Source organism: Apis mellifera, linkage group LG11 (genome assembly GCF_003254395.2).
Source record: "Apis mellifera strain DH4 linkage group LG11, Amel_HAv3.1, whole genome shotgun sequence".
Lineage (NCBI taxonomy): Eukaryota > Metazoa > Arthropoda > Insecta > Hymenoptera > Apidae > Apis > Apis mellifera.
Window position 1 is genome coordinate 1,341,687 of NC_037648.1, and position 19,885 is coordinate 1,361,571.

The 19,885-nt window shown below is 27.9% G+C and overlaps 1 protein-coding gene and 2 long non-coding RNA genes across 6 annotated transcripts in view; 2 read left to right on the forward strand and 1 right to left on the reverse strand.

Annotated features, from left to right (window-relative positions):
- The window catches only part of LOC408339, a 114,397-nt gene that overhangs the window by 1,753 nt on the left and 92,759 nt on the right, over nt 1–19,885 (reverse strand). The window contains exons 1-5 of one of the 3 annotated variants that reach the window (XM_016914861.2): nt 4,702–4,809; nt 4,496–4,573; nt 2,713–2,894; nt 1,567–1,765; nt 597–703 (exon numbers count right to left, since the gene is read on the reverse strand). In XM_016914861.2, coding sequence (XP_016770350.1) covers nt 597–703; nt 1,567–1,765; nt 2,713–2,894; nt 4,496–4,559 — 552 coding nt within the window. In that variant the 5' untranslated portion in view covers nt 4,560–4,573; nt 4,702–4,809. Of the gene's footprint in view, nt 1–596; nt 704–1,566; nt 1,766–2,712; nt 2,895–4,174; nt 4,292–4,495; nt 4,574–4,701; nt 4,810–19,885 lie in introns of those variants that run through there. The other 2 variants (XM_391890.7, XM_006558790.3) reach the window with 2 other exon arrangements.
- On the forward strand, nt 10,528–13,029 carry LOC102654329. The gene is made up of 3 exons (XR_408036.3): nt 10,528–11,094; nt 11,176–11,368; nt 11,492–13,029. It is a non-coding gene; the product is annotated as an uncharacterized LOC102654329 (long non-coding RNA).
- Nucleotides 13,867–17,377, forward strand: LOC102654272. 2 transcript variants are annotated; one of them, XR_003305548.1, is made up of 5 exons: nt 13,867–14,476; nt 14,777–16,037; nt 16,323–16,807; nt 16,891–16,987; nt 17,073–17,377. It is a non-coding gene; the product is annotated as an uncharacterized LOC102654272 (long non-coding RNA). The 2 variants fall into 2 exon arrangements; XR_003305549.1 differs by having other exon boundaries at nt 14,789–16,037.

Genomic DNA, 19,885 nt, shown 5'->3' on the forward strand with positions numbered 1-19,885 from the left:
AATTGTTATTTCTTTCTTTATGATGATTCTCATTGGGCCTAAATTTTAAAAATATTAGATAAAATATTTTAATTAAAAAAAAGAAAAGATACAAGTTGTGAGTATAAATGCATTCTTTCATATAATGGTATATAACTATAATTTGGCAAAAGTATAAATATAAATTTCACTAAGTTTTAATTATCAAATATTCTTTATATATATAAAACTTGTTAATTTTTAAATAATATTATTATACATTTCTTTTCAAACTTGATGTAACTTGATAATAACTCCTGTCATAAGTTTCTGTTTTTTTTTCAATTTAAATAACACAATATATACAACAAAAAATACATTTGTAAATATATACATGTATAAAATAAGATGGTTTAATAATTGGATACTGATTAATTCAATTGAACAACACAGGTGAGACAAGTTAAAAATAAGAAATTCTTTCTTGACATTTTACAAATATGATGAAGCTACTGTTAATGATTCTTCAGAGATGTTTCGAATATATTCTTGAAGATTATTTATTCATTACTTCACATTCAGCTTCAGATGAATGTGCAAAAGGAAGAGTTAGTGGTACTTGGTTCACTCGTATATACCTTTAAGTCTCGGATGAGATTTCTGAGTCCTGTATATTTTTTCAACAATCTATAAAGGTCGTTAGTCATTTGCGTGTTCTCTGCTTCGATTTGGGCTGTTGTCATACCTGTGCATATTGAAATAAGTCGATATAGAGAGAAATCAATAATGAACATAAGCATAAATTGTATTCGATTAAAATGAATTTTAGATTAAAATAATGAATAATAAAGCTAGCGTTACGTTTATAAAATAAAGTAAAGCCAGTGTATTATTTTTATTAAATATATTATGGCTTTTTTATGAGGATAAATTTGAACGTACGTACAATAATGTTGAATGACAATACCGTCAGAATACCATAACCGATCTCTTCTTGTCCCTATCGAGCACGTATGATAGTAGCTAATATATTATTCATGCTTGGAAACTTTCCAAGCGACAGCCATCGAGTTGTGTCTTTTCCTCACAATTTGTCCAACAATTTGAAAGATTGCTCACGCGTTCACGATTAAACGTTTTATTTTCTTTTTCCATAAAATGATAAATTAAACGATAAATTTGATCTTTTATTTCATTTAAATTAAAAAAAATTATAGTTCTAAAATTTTAAGCATCTGTCTAGTCTACAGATTTCTCTTAATATTTATATATATATATACAATGTTATTATATTGAAAGGTTCTTCATTCTTCAATCCAAAAATAAACATAAAAGTGTTTGGTATACAAAAAGTTTTGAAAGTTATTCAAATTCCAGATCAAGTAACTTATTATTAAGCAATTTAACTCGAATGAGGTGAGAGTGAAATAGAATCAGATGCTTGGGCGACAAAGATAGGGCTATCTAATAGTAAACTTTACATATCCTTATAACTTGAAGTAAATAAGTTCCAATCTATATTTTTGTATTTGTATATTTTTTTTGTAATTGATTCCCTAAAGGTGAGTACTCTGATTATTTACATTTTTAAAAAGAATTTCAACTCACTCTCGAGTCTTTCAATGCGTTCCCTCTTGGTTTCAGCTTCTTCGGCCAATCGGGCCGAAGTCTTCACACCTTCCCCGCTTTTGTGGGTCTTCTCCATAATGGAACAGGCGCGCAGGACAAAGGCAGGCACGGTCTCCTGTTTCTCCTGCTTCGGTATATCCACCAGGGTCCAGTATTGGGTCTCCAACTTGATCACATCCTGAAAAAAGAAGAGGACCACACACATCCGAATATTTATTAAAAATCTGTTAAAATTAGGCTGAAGTTAGTTTCAAACATTGGATTAGATTATGAGAAATTTCAGTGGATTTTATAATGATTGAAATTTAGATTTTAGAGCTTTAAATTTCTTAAATTTAATGAATATTGGATTAATTGAAATTAGATTATGAGAAATTAAATACAAGAAATTTCAATGGATTTTATAATGATTGAAATTTAGATTTTAGAAGTTTAGATTAGTTTAGATAGAGCTTTAAATTTCTTAAATTTAATGAATATTGGATTAATTGAAATTGAATTAGATTATGAGAAATTGAATACAAGAAATTTCAGTGGATTTTATAATGATTGAAATTTAGATTTTAGAGCTTTAAATTTCTTAAATTTAATGAATATTGAATTAATTGAAATTGAATTAGATTGATGAGAAATTGAATACAAAAAATTTCAGTGGATTTTATAATGATTGAAATTTAGATTTTAGAACTTTAGATTAGTTTAGATAGAGCTTTAAATTTCTTAAATTTAATGAATATTGGATTAATTGAAATTGAATTAGATTATGAGAAATTGAATACAAGAAATTTCAGTGGATTTTATAATGATTGAAATTTAGATTTCAGAAGTTTAGATTAGTTTAGATAAAGCTTTAAATTTAATGAATATTGGATTAATTGAAATTGATTTAGATTATGAGAAATTGAATACAGGATTGATGTATGAAAAAGAAATTTCAGGATTTTATATGGATTTTATAATGATTGAAATTTAGATTAATTTAGAATTTTAGATTAGTTTAGATAGAGCTTTAAATTTAATGAATATTGGATTATGAATGTTGGATTAATTGAAATAAGGAAGGAAATGTGTCTGCAATCAGTTGCAGAGTTTTGTTCAATATTTCTTAAAAAAAATTATGGTTACCTTAATCATTAATTTTAAGAGGTTGTAACGTTGGAACACGTTGCGTACTTGCTTGCTGTCGGTATATTTGCACATAAGTTCAACGAGGGCACGTTTCGCAATCTCGTAACTTCCATCGAGGCGTATCCTCACGATTCTTAGTCTCTCGTTCGTTTCAATCACCTCTTCCTTAGTTTGCCCACCTGTTTAAGAGTTTCAAAAGTTTGTTTAAAATTTTTATATAAAAATTCTCTACAAAATACTTTCCTATTCCTACAAATTGTCAAAATTGACTAGTTAGTACAGATTTTTATTCAAACAGAAATATTTGATTATTTTTATAATCATTGCATTAATTCTGTCTCCAGTAGATAATTTCCATTAAAATTTGTAAATTGTTACATTCATCAGAATTTAACTTTCCATTTCTATTACAATATGATATTTAAATTATTTTAAACATATATTAATAAAAAATAAAAATATTAAATAAAATTATATTAAATATGAAAATTCTAGACAATATGTATATCACAAGAAACAACCATGATCAACTTTAAAGTATATAAAAGAACCCTTAAATTAAATTGCATTAATCTTGGTATTAAAAAAAAGAAGATGTACTAAAAATAATATTATCATTATTACTATCATTATCGAATTACTTATAATTTAAGAAAAAAATTGGATAATAAAGGGACTCGAGTTGCCTTGTCACGAGCATCGCCATTACTTCATACCATTCTTTGCCCTTAACCCTTTGCCGATCCTCGAACATTAATAAGCGATGCAATCTCCACATACACGTGCACGTAACGCAAACACACGTTGTGTGTCCATTCACCAAGCCGGTTTAATAACATTATTGCTTTCAAGCCGTATCGTGTACGCCTAATGAGAAAATTGATGTTGCCGCTTGGTTACAGGGAATTCGTTTCTGTTTTAATTAAACCCTCTCCTTTATTGCTGCGTTGAAGGAGGTAAGTGCACTGCTTTATATATACACGGAGGATTTATATCAAACGAAAATGATTCGAATTATATTATTGATTAATAAAATGATCAATTCGAATATATTTGTAACGAGATTGGACAAGGTTATAATTTTATAAAAAAAAATATTTCCAGGCGAAATTGCATCAAGAATAATAAATATCGAATTTTCCAAAAAAAGTAATTTCTTCTCCTTTCACAATTTCGTATAAATTGTTCAATTAAAATTATAATTTCATAATTTTTTTTTGAAATTTTAATTAATAAAAGAGAATTAAAAATTTTCAAATTTCAAGTAACCTGTTTAAAAAGATATCCCTTTCTCTAAATCTAATATAAAATATAATATTACTTTTATTCGAATGTAATTTAATTCGAGTAAAAGGTAGACGAATCGTTGATCCAGCTTTAACGAATTTATCCCAGAGGAAACGTTCGCGACTATTCCAAGTGCAAATACCACTCTTGACGCGTCGTTATATCAACTGACCGGGTGTAAAAGCTTCTGCTTCAATTCCATTCATGAGCTAACAGCCGACCACCACCTGGCACCCGGCCAATACTTTATTTCCAACAGTTGTCGGCGCACGAACATCTTCCTCGTCTCTTACACTCGCTATCCCGTGGACAAATGCTTCGAGAAATCGAAATCGAGAAAGAAGAATAACTTCTTCTGGAATTTTTTTTCTCATTTCGTTTCAACGCGAAATAAACATTCTCGTCGAGTATTGAAAATTGATGATAATATCGACACAATACAAAATATGAGTCTATCTTTTTAAAGATAATATATTTTATTTCAAAAACTTACTCGATGTTCCTTCATCCTTTACATCTTGGACGATTCTTCGGACGCTTTGTGTAAATTTGCCCATAAGATTTGTGCCCGCTGAAAAAAAAACAATTATAATTAAGAAATATAAATAAAGATTATAAATTTTTATTTAATTGAAATGATAATAGGATAAAATTTTATAAATTAATATTTATTCACACTGAAATAACTCGATACAATACTATTTTTCTTTTTTTATGTCAATATATAGTCCAAGTTATAACGTATAGTAAAATTTCAAATGGCTCGTTTTCAGTTCATCCTATGTGAGAGCAGAGAAATGTGCAAGGAATCCTGTACATATTTTTCAGTGGGTAAAACATTTTCGCCAGAGAGGGGGAAATGTGTGTTGGTGCACATCTATTGGTCGGTTGACATAAAACGCGATAGGGCAGAAGAGCGAATAAAGCTTCTTAGTCGTAAAACATAGAACTGCCCTTAAGACCGCCGAAGTAGGCTTTTAAAAGCATTTGAAGCTTTCCCTGGAAGATAACCTATTGTCCATAATACTTGGGAGACTTCTGTAAAAAGCACCACTGTCAGATATACATCAGACTTAACAGTTGGCAAATTACTCTCTTGAAAGTGTATACACAATTTTAGTGAGAATATTCTTATGTTGGTATACTGAAAAGATGGCACTCAAGATTGTACATAGTCAAGATATTAGAGTTAGGTTAGATTAGTAGGTTGAGATTACACGTTTATAAAATATTCGTTATACTCATTTATATTTTATAAAAATTTCAAGTGTCAAGTGTCAAATTTTAATATTGTTTATTGAATTTATAAAATTCAATAGAATTGCTTGAGTTTTAAATTGTCTTGCACAAAATAATTATATAAATATAATTGCATATTGTTGAAGCAAAATCACGTGGAAAATAAATGATAATTGTTTATTAATAAGAGTATCCTAAATGATATATTTTACCTTTGCATTATACATCATCTGTTCAGTGCATTTATACGGTAAATCTGTGGTCGCATTTACGAGCAAAAGAGCATTATTTGGTATCGTTAGAAGAATATGATTTGCGTTCACGAACTTGGCTGGTTGCCAACATGGGATAACCTAAACTCACGCCATTATTCCGAACAATGATCTCGTTAAGAGAATGATCACGTTTTATCATTGGAAATTTGCGGTTCTTATTTAAATAATTTTTTTAAGCATTAAATCGATCTAATTATTTTTATATAATTTTTTTTTCTAAGATTTATTCTAAAATTAAATTATTGTATTAAAATGATTTTTAAAAATTTTCCTTTGATACTTTTTCAGTAATATTGTTCTTTATTCTTCATTTATTTTCATTTCACGTGTTGCTTCTTCATTATAGTTTTAATATAATTAAAATGAAAAAAGATTAATCTGTAAGCTTTAATTTTTAATATTCATTACTGATAATTACTTTATCATTTTTCTACTTTGTCAATTTTTTTTCATATTTTACAAGGAAAAAAAAAATTACTTTTCACGAATGATATCTGTGGAGAAAATTTAAATTTTAAAACGAAACCTCAATTTTCCTCGACGTTTCATATCTCCCGAGATTGGCGCGCGCGCCAAATTCAAATCGAACGTCAGCGCGTTGACACGTTTACTTTCAACCCGCCACTTGTTTAGTTTTGATTTTCGCGAGAATTCTACCGTGAATGAAGAGTACGTGCATACACATGTACATTTGAGGTAAAGAATGTGCCATCCTTAGATTGGTGCTATCAAGGGAATCGTGGAAGATTTACGTCGTTCCGAATTTTCCTGTCTGACTATTCGGAGAGTTTGGACATGGATATTGAAATTCATCACGGTGCCTTCTACGTGATGTTTCTATTTTCGAAATTTTGCCTCGAGAAATAAGGAAAAGCGAAATAAAATTGAAACACTTATCATTTATTGCATCTATGTAAAAATATTTTTATTTATAACAAATTCTATTTTTTCTTAATATTTAACTGAGCATAATTACTTAATCTTTACGAAATTTTATTTTTTATTCGATCTTTTATGCTATAGGAATTATTTATTATTTTATAGTATGAAATATATACATTGTGATTTATCGAATGTTTGTACAATTAGCGATTGAAATAGAGATCTCAAGTAGGAAAACTTTCGTTTGCTTCCTCGGGCTAAGTGCCAAAATGCAACAAGCGTTCGATATTCTCCTTTCATTTGGAAGAAGAGACATCGTGTCCAATTCGTTTAAAGAGAATTCTAATAATTTTCAGTGATATTTTCTTCTTTGTAGAAATTATATAATTTTTTATAAAAAAAGCAAGTTTTAAAAATTTTAGTATTCGACAAACGAAGAAAAAAATTTCTAATAAATATAAATCGAAAAATAAATATTTTAAACAATTTTATTTTCAAGTGAATATTTTTTCGAACGACATTAGCGCCACACGTAATAATTAACTAATAATATTCAAATACCTATATGTATATTTATTCATTCAAGTTATATTTGTAAAATTTATAAAAAATTCATTTCAATTAATACGAATGCAATTCACTCGAATTTTAGATCACAATTTTTCTCATAATATGATCCGAATTAAAGTCTCGTTTAATGTTAACCGTTTTACGAACCAGTAAAAGTTTGGTCTTTTCGTTTATCAGTCGATACAGGCGAAAAATTAAAGCGATATACCAGAATTGATCGTAAAATTCTTGTTCGAAGTGACGAGTTCTCTTAAGGATAGTAATCCAAAAGAGGCAAAACGCGTCGGAATACTCTACTTTTTTTCTTCAATTTTCCAGATTTTCGCTTTAATAGCAAAAATCCCAGCGAATCGTTAAGGCTCGTAAGAGGGTCGTTCGAGCTCTCTAACCTCAACCTTGGTTTAACGTAGTAACCGCCGTTATACTCCTCGTAACTGTGCAACTTCCGGCGAAATTATAACGAAGTATATATAAGTATAGTTCGGTATAGCTCGTTATGGCTCTTTTTTACAGTTTAATTCGATTCTTATTTTATGAAAGAGAATGGTGATTTTTGTTACCGATTCTTACATATGTATTACAGTTTTATTTCGTGTAGCTTTTTTTATATTGCAAGCAATTTTATCAATTCGTTTTTATCAATTACGAATATAAAATGATAAAAAAGATAAGATATAATTTGAAGAATGAATAGTACTTTAAATAAAAAAAAAAAATAAATAAATAAATTAATAAATATGACAAGATTCAAAAGATTAATATTTTTTTAGAATTATAAACAACTTTTTCTTTTAATATCAAGATCAGCTAGATTTTTATTATAACATTTTGGACGAAAGAGAGCTTAAAATATAGTCTTAATATGATTTAACTCTAATTTTGAAAAAAATATTAAATCATATGATTATCATCGTCATTTGTAGATTACCGACTGATGATAATTAAACTAAATTATATATAATTATTTACTATTATTCTAATTTCAATTTTTTTTTTTTAATTAAATTATTTTTTATTTAATTTCAAATGTCCAAACATTTCCTGACATATCTCGTACATAGCAAAACTATGAAATTTCTCCGCGTACATGCAGATGACGTTCCTCGCGCTGTTGGTCTAATTATTCCAGAAATTAAGTACACTCGTGCGCGCGTAATCCTTTGCTCGTATATACCGTAGTAGTTGTACTCTTTGAATCCATCCTTGCGTATTTAACGCGTCGCATTTAAAATTATTCTGATAAAGCGAACTCTAATTGCGAAACGATAAATTTATATGTTCAATCTATTTTGTGCTTTGTTACCGCATTATGTCATATGGAATAATGAGAAATCAAATTTCATAAGTTTTAGGTTAGGTTACGTTGCTTTTTGTCCGATTATATTTAATGTGAAATTATTGGATGAAATTTTTTTTTTCTCTCTTTCCTTTTATACTTTTAAATATTTTTTAGTGCTTTGTTAATTTTCAGTCCATTTAATAAATTTCTAGAACTGGAATTTTAAATGCTCAAAATATAATTTAAAATGTCCAATTGATTTTTGATCCTATAACAATTAATAAAGCACTACTATATATGTTTTTTTTTTTTTTTAATAAATTAGACATAAAAGAAACTATTAATGTAATTACTATATTGTCATCAATCAAAATTTATAATATAAAATTATAATCTTTGGAAAATTATACTTTTTATTCAAAAAAGTATATTTCTTACAATTATTAAAGTTAAAAAGTTTTAAGTAAAATAATTGTTTTTTAAAATATTAAATATAAAATACAATATTTCTTTGAATTTTTAATAAAAATATGTAGAAAATTAAAATATTTCTTCTAATTTTGTAAAAATTATATTTTTTTTATTGCTCTTTAATCATTACTATTGCAAATAACTATCTCATCCTTTCCTCTTTAAATAAAAATACTTCCTGTTAAGTTTTTCATTTCCATTATGCATTATGCATTCAAACAATAATAAGTAAGTAGATATAATTCAGGAAGAAAGGCAGGTAAAAGACGTTCAATGGGAAATATTAAGGTGGTTAAAGTGGCATTAAAATGACTGAAATCTTTATTTCAAAAGAACTTCTTACAACAGTTTCATTGAACCTTATTCAATTTGATCTTCTTTGATACTTAATAGAAAGAAGAATTATTTTCTTATATAAAATATCCGTATAAAGTGATTAAAGCTTTTTCTCAATCATCTATATGATCTATTTTCAATTTTTTTTTGTATTTCTTATTTTCAATATATTTTTGTTAGTATTTATATTATATATAAATTTATTTAAAAATAAAAGTCAAAGTATTTAGTATTTTATTTAGTATTTTTATATATTTTTATTACTTTTTTCATTATTATAATTATATAAGTTTATCATTTTATTAATTTTGATTGAAAAGTCAAAGTATTTAGTATTTTATTTAGTATTTTTATATATTTTTATTACTTTTTTCACTATTATAATTATATAAGTTTATCATTTTATTGACTTTATATTCACTAAAAATCCTAATATCTATAATAATTGCATGACTGTATAGAAGTCTTATATATAAGTAGTATATACTTAGATTGGAGGATCTTATCATCTTGTCTGACCATATACAAAACGTAACTACTTAAATTATGAATAGTAAAGATAAAATAATTTGATTAATGATTATTAAACATTGAAGATATATAAATTAAATATATAATTTAATAATATATTTAATAATTTCCAGATTTATATTTATTCAATTTTAAATGTAAAATCAATAATAATTTTTCTCTTTCAATATGATATATAAAATTTTAATTTTAATTGGTACATACACAAATATAAATGAAAATAAATAATCTCTATAAATAATTGAAACGATCTTTAAATATCATTGATAAATATCATTGTTATAACGAAGAAAAGTATATAATTTATATTGCAATATATTATAATTAATTTTTCAAATTTTAAAACTTTCTAATTGTATAGATATTAATTTAAATAAAATTATAATCGATATCTGCATTATAAATTATTAATATATCTGAAACACGCTATACTCGTGATTTTTTTAATCTTGAAATGATAGCCTTGTAGGTCGACCACTACAGCTATGCGATATTATTGCAAGATTTAAGGGAATAAAGGAGCTCTAAAAGTTAAAATTGAGCATTAGAAGCGTGAAGCGAATATAGCGCTAGAGACTTTTCCTTTAAAATGGATGTTTCACGCTCGAATATAGAGCAGAAATATACGAGCAGAATATATGTTCGAACAAAAGTTATATATTTTTTTACTGAAAGAGAAAGTTGTTTTTTAAACAATTTTTAATTTTTTAGAAAAATATATACTTTTTCAAAAGTATGTTATATTTTCACTTTAAAGATCAGCGTATTGTAAATTAAATTTTAATTTATAATTTTCCTTTCTTTCCATCATTTATAATTTCTTTCGATCGAAATTCAAAAGCAAAACTTTATTTCATATTATTTCAATTCCAGTACAATTTCAAACGCTTCAAAAATTCCTTCCAATTCTTTAATTGAAAATGAAACAATTCGTTTCATTTTATCTCGTAACGTACCATGTTATTCACCCATATTTTTAATTTGAGTAACTAAAGTAACTAACCTCCAAAACTCAAACAATGAGACGATCCAGAGGTAACGACGCGCGAATACGCGCGAAATTTGAATAATAAATTCAGTATCTGCCAGGTCCAAATGCGTATTAGAGGAAACAGGGAAAAAGCACAGGCTTTTGTCCACGCTGTCCGGCGCCATTGCGGCGGACAAACGTTTATTTCCGGCCGAGCTTTGAAAATCAGTAAACTGTGCTTTTTATCGGGGGCATGTGAGCGTTCGAGCAGGGATCAAACGTATCGACCGCAATTCTGCGGTTCTCGTACGAGATCTCGCGTAAGTGGTGGGGCGGACGAACGCGACTATGCAGATCACGGATCTAATTACCAGATACGAGCATCGAGGTCCACGAAAATTGGTCATCCGTGAGGCGTCCAATTTATTTTGTGGCCGCATTTCACGCCGTTCCTTCGGTGGATGGATGATGATTTTATTGTTTAAAGCGAAAAGATAGATTGAGAAAACTGTGAAAAAATTTTTTCGTTAATTTATCTTGTAAACATAACCTGCAAAATTTTTTTACTTGACTTTGTACAATACAGTAGTAAGTATATTTTAATCTAGTTTTCTTTTCAGCTTTGATATAATTTTGTTAGACATGTTTGTCATATATTCGATAATCAATATAATTTGTTTATCAAAGTTAATTATTAAAATTAATGGAAAGAGAAATTTTATAAGAAGATTTATTAATTGCTCTATTAAGTTTGAGCATGATACATTAATAGTGAATGTTATATGTATAGTTTCTTGTAAAAAATTTTTAGAGGTAAGAATAGATATAAAAAAATAATTAAAAAATAATAAATAAGAATGGAATTATAATAAATAAATTAATGGAAATTAATTTGTGCGATAATTTCTAATCCGATCGTTTTTATCTTTTATCAAGAATTTGCATAAGAATCATAATTTTTCGCTTATGGAATATAGAATACACATTTTATAATATATGTGCGAAGAAGAGAAGTAGTGGCAAAAATGATGACAAGGGATTTCGTTACGACTTGTGACACACGAACTGATGATTATCGCGAAGTTTATATCCAAGTTGGATCAGATAATGTTACAGGAAGCTGTAATCTTCGCCAATCGTTTTCAGAGAAGTTAAATAATAATAAATTTATATCGATATTAATTTTTTTAGATAATAATAAGAGAATTTGAGAAATTCGAGATATTATGGTCCGATATCGAGACTGGCCAACGCCAATCATTAACAAGATTTGGAAGGTTATGTTGTACAGAATTTCGTAGCTGGATCTGAAGATGCTTTTGTCAAAGCCCAGCTCAAAAGAGAATGCTCTCACTTTGTGGTCTGCAAATGGCTACGAAATTTGTGCTCCCCAAAGTACCTCCCCTGGACATATGTCCAATTTATATAACAAAAGACTTGGACAACGTTTTGTTATACACTTTTAACGGATTTGCACATCGTTTGACAAATATTTTTTTTCTATAAAAAAGTTCAGAATTTAGTTGGATTTTAATAAAAATATAAGAGAAACGTAAAAATCGTATATTAATGAATTTTAAATTAATAAAATGACAATAATATATTGGAAAATCTTCTAGTTAAATTCGAAGAGAAAAAATTTTATATGGATAAATATTGATAACGAATGAGAACATAAAAAGAAGCAAATGGAAATAAATAAATCCAAAAAAAAAAAAAAAATACAGATTTTTGACAGGACAGAAATAAAAATTAAAAATTTCCAATTATACAATTTTCCCTTTGAAAACTCGCAAATGGGAAATATCAAATTTTTTCACATACGAATAAATGGAATAAATGATGACCACTAAATACATCGAATTCGAATGAACAGAAAATTCGAAATTAAATAAAGTCGAGATATTTTTAACATCGTTTTAAAATTTTAGAAATTTCGATGAGGAGATCGATGAAAATTTCAATTAATAATATCAAGTTTTTTAAGAATGTGTCTTCAAAGGTAGGCTTCCTCGAATTTCGAATCGTTAAAAAGAAAGTTTGGCGAGGAGCAGAAAGAAAGTTTATCGGGTGGATTCGAAACGGTTGTGCGTGGATAACAGGCTTGGAGGCAGGAAGTCGATAAACGAGCGACATCTAGCGCGTTGCTACGCTCGATATTTTCTCTCCCAGCCAGAAAAATGTCGGACCCGATACGAGGGATCGTTTCTCCGTGAGATCGTACGATGATTCCTTCCGACACCCGAGGAAATATCCCTTCTTTCTTTCTCTCTAATATCACTCGAAACGATGAATTTTGTATCGAATTGGATAGAAATGTAATATCGTAGAACTGATTATTGAACTGTTTCACATTTTTCTTACAAGAAAAATGGGAAGAAAAATGTTTTATTAGACAATATGTATAATAATCAAGTTGGATAAAAATATAATGTCGTAGAGCTTGATTATTAAATTATTTCACAGTTTTCCTATAAGGAAATGAGAAGAAAAATGTTTTATTAGACAATATATATAATAATCAAGTTGGATAAAAATGTAATGTTGTAGAGCTTAATTATTAAACTGTTTCCTATAAGGAAAATGAGAAGAAAAATGTTTTATTAGACAATATGTATAATAATCAAGTTGGATAAAAATGTAATGTTGTAGAGCTTGATTATTAAATTGTTTCCTATAAAGAAAATGAGAAGAAAAATGTTTTATTAGACATGTATACATAATAATCAAGTTGGATGGAAATTTAATATTGTAGAGCCTGATTATTAAATTGTTTCCTATAAGGAAAATGAGAAGAAAAATGTTTTATTAAACATGTATATATAATAATCAAGTTGGATAGAAATATAATGTTGTAGAGTTTGATTATTAAACTGTTTCACAGTTTTCCTATAAGGAAAATGAGAAGCAAAATGTTTTATTAGACAATATATATAATAATCAAGTTGGATAGAAATATAATATTGTAGAACTTGATTATTAAACTGTTTCCTATAAGGAAAATGAGAAGAAAAATGTTTTATTGGACATGTATATATAATAATCAAGTTGGATAGAAATATAATATTATAAAACTTAATTATTAAACTGTTTCCTATAAGGAAAATGAGAAGCAAAATGTTTTATTAGACATGTATATATAATAATCAACTTGAATAGAAATGTAATTTTGTAGAGTTTGATTATTAAATTGTTTTACATTTTTCCTGTAAGAAAAATATGGAAAATGAGAAGAAAAATGTTTTATTAAACAATATATATAATATACATATGCAAAATAAAAATATGTATTTGACATACATATTTATAAGTTCTAAAAATTGTTAATACAAACCTTGTTGCATGAAGTATACTTATATATTTTATTTGGCTTCATTACAATGAAAAGTAATGAATATAAATATTAGAAATTGTAAAGTTATCATAGAAGATTTCGTTTCATTCATAATTTTTACAATCATCATCTTGAAATTTCCAATTCGAACTCCGTATCCATTCAAGTTCCCATTGGAACAGTGTTAATGACGAGTGTACCAGCCAACCAAACCAAGCCAAACTGAATCAGTGATGTTATTACGATTATTAAACCGCGATTATTGGAATGCAAATCGTAGCACTGCGAACCCGAATCGACACATCTTGTTTGCCGTACCAAGTTCCAGCTTTAATCGAGCTAATTCGCGATGGCAAATGTATTTCACCGCGGTGATAATAATAATAATAATAATAATAATAATTCGGGATTAACAAGAATCGGCAAATATTTGACTTTCTCGTGGCTTCGCGAGAGAAATCGTTACTTAAACATGGATTCCAAGGATAAGAGCTTGCTAATGTAATCAGAACTTGAAACAGAAGAATTCTTAAGTGATAAGCTTAACCAGATTCGCTCGTTTGAAGAGATTGGATTGTGATAGAAAAGTAATATATGATTTATTTATTTATTAATTTGTCGACTCAAAGATTTACAAATTTTTTTTTATTGATGATTTATTAACATATATTTTCTTTTCAAGTTAAATAATTCTTTAAATTATTTGTATATTCTTCATTATTTTTTTAAATTAAATAGCTGGATTAAATTTTGTAATTTAAATTAATTAGAAAATTTTTCTAATTTATTTATACTTCATTTCTTTCAATATTGAATTGAATTGAATCAAAATTTGCCCAATTCATTCGTTTTTAATATCGTCATTTAATAAAACTTATTAATTCCAGGAATATTTTCAGGAAATGTGCAGTTTTGAAAATTCAACAAACAGCAAAGCTCGGATGTATTCCGCACATTGGTGAATAAATCGTGTCCAAGTTATGTGGAATAATATGCACGATTGTTGAGCTTTTTGGCTGCAAATGTTTATTGCACTGCCTTTAAACTCGGCTAGTTGATCCCCAATTAAACCAACTTGCCAACTTCTCTTTATTCATATTATATTGCTGTATTACCAGTGACCTCTCTCTCCCTTAACGCCATTTCGTGCAATTGTTCTTTAATATTACAAGAGCGGATTGAACGTGGAGGAACACGAGAAACGTGTTATAATTTTAATTTTGAATTTGTAAGGAGGTTGAATGGATCTGTGTTATAATACCAGGCTTTGAAAATTGAAGATTGGATGGATCATTCAATAAAATAAAAATTGTAATAGAGGAGCTATTGATGTGTAAATGGATGATTAAGCAGAGATGTTACATTAGATGCCAATTCTTGAAAAATTATGATGTGAATAAAAAGAATTCAAAGTATTCCAATCTTACTGAAGCTTATTATTTAATATTATTTAATAGAAGTATTATTTAATAGAGGAATTATTGATGTGTAAATGGATGATTAAGCAGAGATGTTACATCAGATGTTAATTCTTGAAAAATTGTGATGTGAATAAAAAAAATTCAAAATATTTCAATTTTCTGAAGCTTAGAGTATTATTTAATAGTGGAGCTATTGATGTGTAAATGGATGATTAAGCAGAGATGTTACATCAGATGCTAATTCTTGAAAAATTATGATGTGAATAAAAAGAATTCAAAGTATTCCAATCTTACTGAAGCTTATTATTTAATATTATTTAATAGAAGTATTATTTAATAGAGCTATTGATGTGTAAATAGATAATTAAGCAGAGATATTACATCAGATGTTAATTCTTGAAAAATTGTGATGTGAATAAAAAAAATTCAAAATATTTCAATTTTCTGAAGCTTAGAGTATTATTTAATAGTGGAGTTATTGATGTGTAAATGGATGATTAAGCAGAGATGTTATATCAGATGCCAATTCTTGAAAAATTATGATGTGAATAAAAAGAATTCAAAATATTTCAATTTTCTGAAGCTTAGAGTATTATTTAATAGAGCTATTGATGTGTAAATGGATAATTAAGCAGAGATGTTACATCAGATGCCAATTTTTGAAAAAATCTAAAGTATTCCAATCTTATTGAAGTTTAGAGTATTAAAAAACAAAAAATTTTTAAAGGTAAAGTGTTATACTATTATACTAGTTATACTATTAAAAAATTATTAATTAATAGAATTAGAATTTATTGCAAAAGGATCACAGATTTTAATCTCTAATGCAAATAATTTTAACATTTTAACATTTGAATCAGTCAATTCACATGATGTTTTTAATGTTAAAAAATATTGTATCCTTTCAAACCAATTAAATTCTCATCATTGGTAATTTGTAATTAACATAGAGTAAAGGACAATCTCGGCAAATATGCAAATTAGTAATTCAGTGGAAGGATTATGCTTGCAGGCGAACCGCGAAGAGCCATTAGGATTACGCTTATGGTTACGTTTACATCTTCCGTCCATCTGGACAGATATTCTGCTCCCATTGTTTGACCCCTTACCTCGAGGTTTGTAGATTAGAATGTAATTGTAGAATATCATTGTTATATCATAACTGTTTATAATTCTGGTGAGAAGAATTTACACATTGTAACTTATACATTATTAATCTAGTGATTTATGATTTGGAAAAGGAAAAGGTATGGTATTTAAAAATTGTAATGAAAAAGATATTATCTTAACTTTTAAACTCTCCATATGATTAATATACATTTAATTCTGTTGAAAATTGCCAATATAATGTCAAAAGTGTTTTTCTCTCATTTTATAACAAAAAATTGTAGAATATCATTATTATATCTTGAAGATTTGTAATTTTGATGAGAAGAATTTACACATTGTAATTTACACATCATTAACTTGATAAACTATGATTTGGAAAAGGAAAAGGTACAGTATTTAAAAATTGTAATGAAATATCTTAACTTTTAAACTTTCTACATAATATGTACTTTTAATTCTGTTGAAACTAGTATTCCTGCTACTAAATGTCAAAATTTGTGAAGCTGTGTATTCTTTTCTCATCTCACAACAAAAAACCATGCACAAATTATGAAACAAAGGAAATGAGTATAACATATTTATAATATAATCACTGTATACACATATATTATAGATCATAAACAAAATTATAAAATTATTTTAATATCCTCAGGTTGAAGATGGCACGACGATTATTGTACACACTCATTCCAACACACCTTGGAATTCTCTCAACGTTACCAAAGCAACGCGCAAATTCCATCCTTAAAACTGAAATGAATTCAACGCAATCCATTTACATTGAAATAACGCAATATATTTTACACTGTCATCGCTTCTTCGTAATCGAGCACCGCCTTGCTTGTCATCGATACAATTATACAAAGATACGGATCTCATCTGTTCTCCAATCAAGAGAGGAAAAAAAAAAAAAAGAAGAATCTAATCGCATTCGTTCTCATTCTTGCGATCCTTCGAGGTGAGTTGGTTCTCTTCGAGTTTCTAAATCATTCGCGTTTTCCGCCTCGTTGCCGCGAAACTTGGCGGAAACTCTGAGATTCGAGGAACAAATGCGCGCAATAAAAAGTAAAAATTTCGTAATTTCAAAGATTCTCTATGTAGCATAGATAGAGAGAGAATTAGAAGCTGGTGGATAATGATGGAAAGTTTAAAATATAAAAATTGAAGGAATGGTTTTAGTAAAATTGGAGTTCACAGTTGGATAGACTTACACTAACGTGACAGAAATTTGAATTTTTCTTTCTTTTTCTTAAAAGAATGATTTATGAAATTTGTGAAAATAAAGAATTGGAGTTGGAATGCAAAGAAAATTTGTCTCTGCTAAAGATATTGATATATATATCTTAAAAGAATGATTTATGAAAATAAAGAGTTGAAGTTGGAATGCAAAGAAAATTTGTCTCTGCTAAAAATATTGATATACATCTTAAAAGAATGATTTATGAAAATAAAGAATTGAAGTTGGAATACAAACAAGATTTATCTCTGCTAAAGATATTGATATATACATCTTAAAAGAATGATTTATGAAAATAAAGAATTGAAGTTGGAATGCAAATAAGATTTGTCTCTGCTAAAAATATTGATATATATATACATCTTAAAAGAATGATTTATGAAAATAAAGAATTGAAATTGAAATGCAAAGAAAATTTGTCTCTGCTAAAGATATTGATATACATCTTAAAAGAATGATTTATGAAAATAAAGAATTGAAGTTGGAATGCAAAGAAAATTTGTCTCTGTTAAAGATATTGATATACATCTTAAAAGAATGATTTATGAAAATAAAGAATTGAAGTTGGAATACAAACAAGATTTATCTCTGCTAAAGATATTGACTGATATATACTGGATGTCTTAAAAGAATGATTTATTAAATTGAAATTTTTTAAATTGAAATTAATTGTGAAAATAAAAAAATTGAAATTGTAAGGATCTGATTGCACTATTGATATATATATACTGGATGTTTTAAAAGAATAATTTATTAAATTGAAATTTACAAATACACGAAAATAATTGAAATTAAAGTACAAATTTTATCTTAAAAACTTGGCAATTGCAATCGATATTAAAAACTGTTAAAAATTACCAATTTCCCTCTATTTATCCGTACAATTTATCCATAACAATTGCCATAAAATAATGGACTGGCTGCTCGATATTGCCCGATTGAGAATAATCGGGGGGACCCCTCTTTTGCCCCTCGATCCGATGGAAACTGGCTAATATGTGCGCCCAGTTACCGGAATTACCGGCGGTGTTACTGGTTTCCATGGGAATGCAAGCTTCCGGTTCCCAAGGGAATTAATTATGCCTCGGCCAAAGTGTATCCTCAAAGTAAAAAGCTTTTATGGCTCGCCTGTGTGCGCCCTTCACGAAATATCTTTGCAAAGACTTTTTTCTTTTTTTTTACTTCAAGCGCGAAATATTTTTACACCACCAACGTTCTTTCTTGTCTCCTGGAAAAATATTATAAAAAATGGATATTTCACGCGTATTTATTAACTCAAATATTTGAATCTTTCTTTTTTCCCTTTTTGCTTTACGTATCGTTGCAACATGAAAATTCAAAGTTTATTCAATTTTCATTTTTCTGCCACGATTTTCAGTTTCGATGAATAGATCGCGAGGATGAAACACTTAAAATATCCAGAACACTGAATAGTACACGTTGTGTATAAAATTTTGCACAAGTTTTAAAATTCGATCGAAGGAAAGAAGGCGATGGTATATTTGTTTTCTTTTTTATTGGTCGAGCCAGAATCGATATCGACAACCTAGATACCACCTTTTCCTCTTTTTTCTAATCGAACAATGAATTAATTCGTTCGCTCGTTTCCACGTGTTGCGAATTCTTTCGCAAAAAGAAGAAAGAAAAAAAAAGAGAGAGAGAAAAAATATCGAGAAAAGTATTCTCGACTCGCAATTAACGGCGCGGCTCGAGGCAAGTACATTATATGCACGTGGACGGCAATTACCGTAGGAAATTGTTAAAAAATGATTGTTAATTCCCCCGGCCATTCCGCCCGATTTATGCTCCGTCGTGGTTCGCCACTGTTCGAGGAAACAGGTTGGTTTAACGAGTTCTTAGCTCCGCGAGTCGCGTCGTGAAAATGCATTTTCACCGAATAATAAACGAGCCACCATTTTCTTTTCTTTTTTTTTTTTTTTTCGCTAAATAGAAATCCTTTTTTTTATCCAAGTTGCAAGTGGATCGAACGTACAGTATAGTTTTTTGCTCTCGTTTCAGCGATTAGATTGCATTCCCTGATCTAGAGAAAAGAAAATACCTCTCCAATTGATTAAGCAATCGTTCCCCTTTTTTTTCAAGGTGAAAATTGATAAATTGAATTGAAAATTGCCTAAATTTATTAGAAGAGTTATGGTAAAAATTGAATAAAATTTTAAAAGCTAGTTTAAATCTAGTCGATTGAAGAAAAATTCTATCTTTTCGAATCT